The sequence below is a fragment of the Magallana gigas genome, chromosome 9 (genome assembly GCF_963853765.1).
Source record: "Magallana gigas chromosome 9, xbMagGiga1.1, whole genome shotgun sequence".
NCBI classification, from domain to species: domain Eukaryota; kingdom Metazoa; phylum Mollusca; class Bivalvia; order Ostreida; family Ostreidae; genus Magallana; species Magallana gigas.
Window position 1 is genome coordinate 30,118,992 of NC_088861.1, and position 3,644 is coordinate 30,122,635.

At 34.5% G+C, this 3,644-nt stretch overlaps 1 protein-coding gene across 1 annotated transcript; it reads left to right on the forward strand.

The window, feature by feature from the left end:
• Positions 1–275: 275 nt before the first annotated feature.
• LOC136271714 (tripartite motif-containing protein 2-like) lies at positions 276–3,398 on the forward strand. The gene is made up of 2 exons (XM_066072149.1): positions 276–327; positions 604–3,398. The coding sequence occupies exons 1-2, from the start codon at positions 312–314 to the stop codon at positions 2,313–2,315; spliced, it is 1,728 nt and encodes a 575-aa protein (XP_065928221.1). The 5' UTR covers positions 276–311; the 3' UTR covers positions 2,316–3,398.
• Positions 3,399–3,644: the final 246 nt, after the last annotated feature.

Here is a 3,644-nt window from a genome sequence, read left to right on the forward strand (position 1 = left end):
ACCCCTCCTAAGTCGTCAATGTTCGAGTACTCTTAGTACTTTGATGATTATCATTATTGGCTGCTAGCTTCTACGGGCTTAGTGGCTGCTGTTAGTGGCTGCTAGCTTCAGCCTGGTTATCATATGCATTCTTTTTCATACTGTTTTAAGAAGTGGAGGGCTTGTTAGTTTTAAACATCATATAAATAAAACGTAAAATTTGATTAACTACCTACACCCCACCGAGGTACCCCATAAACCTACCCATAAATCCACTACGTAATCGTTCCAGGTAACCAGACCAACCAGGAAGAAAAAATATTGGAATCGCCATGTTGGTTCGCAGAGGTTTGTAGTTTGCTTATTAATAATTTCACCATAGCAATTATAGTATAGGCAACAAATACTTCTGCAACCTTTATGCAAAATCAACCAATTGCATTTTTATAAATAGACATGAAAATGGGGTCAATGTGCAACAAGGTTAAGATCTTTAACAAAGTAGGCTAGATTATTGTAATCAATAGATTTATGTGCACTTGCAAACATTTTTACGCAAATAAAAATCTGCATATTTTATGAAAACAATATTATATATTGATCATGTATGCCATTTACTTTCAGAATTTTCTTGCAATACATCAAGACGTATAGCCATGAACCGCCGTACTTGGGCTCAGGATGTGTTACGGTGTCATCTCTGTGAGACCCCGGGCCCCCCTATGTACTGTGACATTTGTCACATACATATGTGTAAAGCCTGTGTGGGGGAACATCTCTCTGATGAATCAACAGAACACAAAGTAGTGCCATTTAAAAAGCGGGGACTTAATCCTAAATGTTCAAAACATCCTACACAATTATGTGAACTTTACTGCGAGCACTGTGACATTCCTATTTGTTTGGAGTGCGTCTCCTCTCGTGAACATTTAGGACATGAACAAATGAACATTTTGAAACTGCTTGAAGCAGAGAAAGGGGCTTTACATAATGATTTACAAGAATTAGAACATTCCATTTATCCAAAATACCAAGAGATTGCATCTATCATACCAGTTCAGAAAGCTGATCTCAGTCAAAATTCCAAGAAATTAACAGCAGATATTAACAATCATGGGGAAGAATTACACAGAGAAATAGACAGTGCTATCAAGAAAATGAAATCTGATGTAGAAAAAATGGAATCCAAAAACCTGATTGTCCTTGATAAGCAGGAAAATGAGGTCAAACGCATTATTTCTGAAATCGAACAAAGTATTGCTGATCTGAACAAGTTACTGCACTCCAATGATGTCAGCCTTGTTTCTGCCTACAAATCAAGGAATGCTGAATTCAGACGATTGCCTCCTAAACTTTCAGTTTCCTTACCAAGATTCACCCCTCAGAAGATTAACAAAGAGCAAATTTATCAGCAGATTGGTTCTCTGTCAGCCGTATCTATCATAACAGAAGAACATGGCTACACAAAAGATTCTTCCGGTGCTGAGTCCTCTCCCCCGGTCAAACCTTTCATTGATGTACCACGGATAATCATGGTTTTAGACACCGAGTATGAAGGATGTGAGGATGCATTATGGTGTGTTTCCTGTCTGTGTGATAATGAAGTGTGGACGAGTGGTGACGACAACATGATGAGACTCTACAACCTCCACAGTAAACTAGTGAAGTCAATCCAAACCAAGTCTGGGAACAGACCATATGACATAGCAGTGACACAGAGTGGTGAACTAGTTTATACTGATCACAATGATAGAACTGTGAACATAGTGAAGAATACAAAGATACAGACAGTGATCGGATTACAAGAGTGGAGATCATTGAATGTATGTAGTACCTCCTCTGGTGACCTCCTGGTTGTCATGGACAATGTTGTTGAAAAAAAAGCAAAAGTTGTGCGTTACTCTGATTACAAAGAGAAACAAATAATTCAGTACAATAACAAAATGCAACCTCTTTATTCATTTGATAGAACAATTTTTGATAAATGCATCAGTGAGAACAAGAACCTAGATATATGCGTATCTGACTGCAAAGCCAAGGCAGTAGTGGTGGTCAATCAGGCCGGCAAACTCCGGTTTACCTACACCGGTCATCCATCTACTACCAAGAAACCATTTCATCCAACCAGCATCACTACAGACAGCCAGAATCAAATCTTGATAGCTGACATTAGCAACGACTGTATCCACATTCTGGATCAGGACGGACAGTTCCTTCGCTACATTGACAACTGCCATTTACAGTATCCATCGAGTTTATGTGTGGACTCCAGAGACAACCTCTTTGTGGCTGAGAGGGGCACTGGCAAAGTGAAGAAAATCCAATATTACTTGTAAACAAACTGTGGACACTGAACCCTATCCTTCTAGATCCGCGATCGATATTATACCAGTTAGAAATTACATTGAATGGTCCAGTTTATAAATATCGTCATGTTATTCTTGCATATGATTCACATCTTTAAGATGCTTTATGTATTACCATACTGCATAATCTTAGTCAGGTATATATATTTTTTTCATCTGAACATACTGTTTATGTATAATAAATGTATAAATGAAATAACAATTACTGTATCAAACATTCTATCTATATTTTACTTTAATATCATTTTTCCTTCATGCAATAATTGTAATTACACAGTAAAATTATTTTTTTTAAAACCTTGTTTACAAAGACATATCAGCTCGGGTACATCAAGAATTTCATATTTATTTGGTATTTGTAATTATTTCATGGATATTGATCTGTTTAAATTCACGTTTAATTGTTTCCAAATTCTTTCATAACAAATATTGTTTTATTTGAAAATAAACTATGAATTACACTAAATGTTATTAATCCATTGAGTGTGTGCTATCAACATTATAATACATTTATAAAAAAAAAAATAATAAAGTATATTACAGATGATTCTCTTTAAGAGTCTTTTATAGTTCTCTTACAATATTTAAAATTATTTCATAGAAAATTGCATGTAAATGAGATTAATAGTTGTCTCTAAGAATACCATTTCTGCAGTTTCAAAATTTGAGCTCATAATTTGAACCATGCCATAAAAATGGAAAAGGATAACAATGTGCGTAAAACCAAATTGAATGTACTGTAACACTGTGACAAGTTTGCCGTTAACATATGTTACCTGATAAATGTTTGTTTCAATTTCTGTATACAGACTGTTTATGTATCAAAGATAATTGTTTCATAATTGCTGTCTGCAACCGATGTGCATGTATTTCGTATATCTTATTCGCTGATTTAAGAAAATAGTAGCAAAAAGTATGCATTCAGATCAATTAATACATGATTACTTAATGCAGTAACTGAGACTAAATTTTTCTTGTTTACTGTCATTTTATAACAGTTTTTCACTTTTTCTTTAACAAATATAAAAACTCATATTAAATTATTGAAGCTGTTGTCAGAATTGTATTATTATAAAAAATGCTTTAATTACCAATCAATCAGAGGTTTATTGAATAATTTTTACTTCGAAGAAGAATGCATAGTTACATATTTGATAATATTCACCCTACAGTGAACGAAGTTGACAAGCATAGCCTTTATATAGAATATATACCTACCAACAAATGATGTTGGTCAGCACATCATCTATCAGAAAGGAAGAAAACATTCCTAGTATAAAATTTTACTCGTCAAAGGGA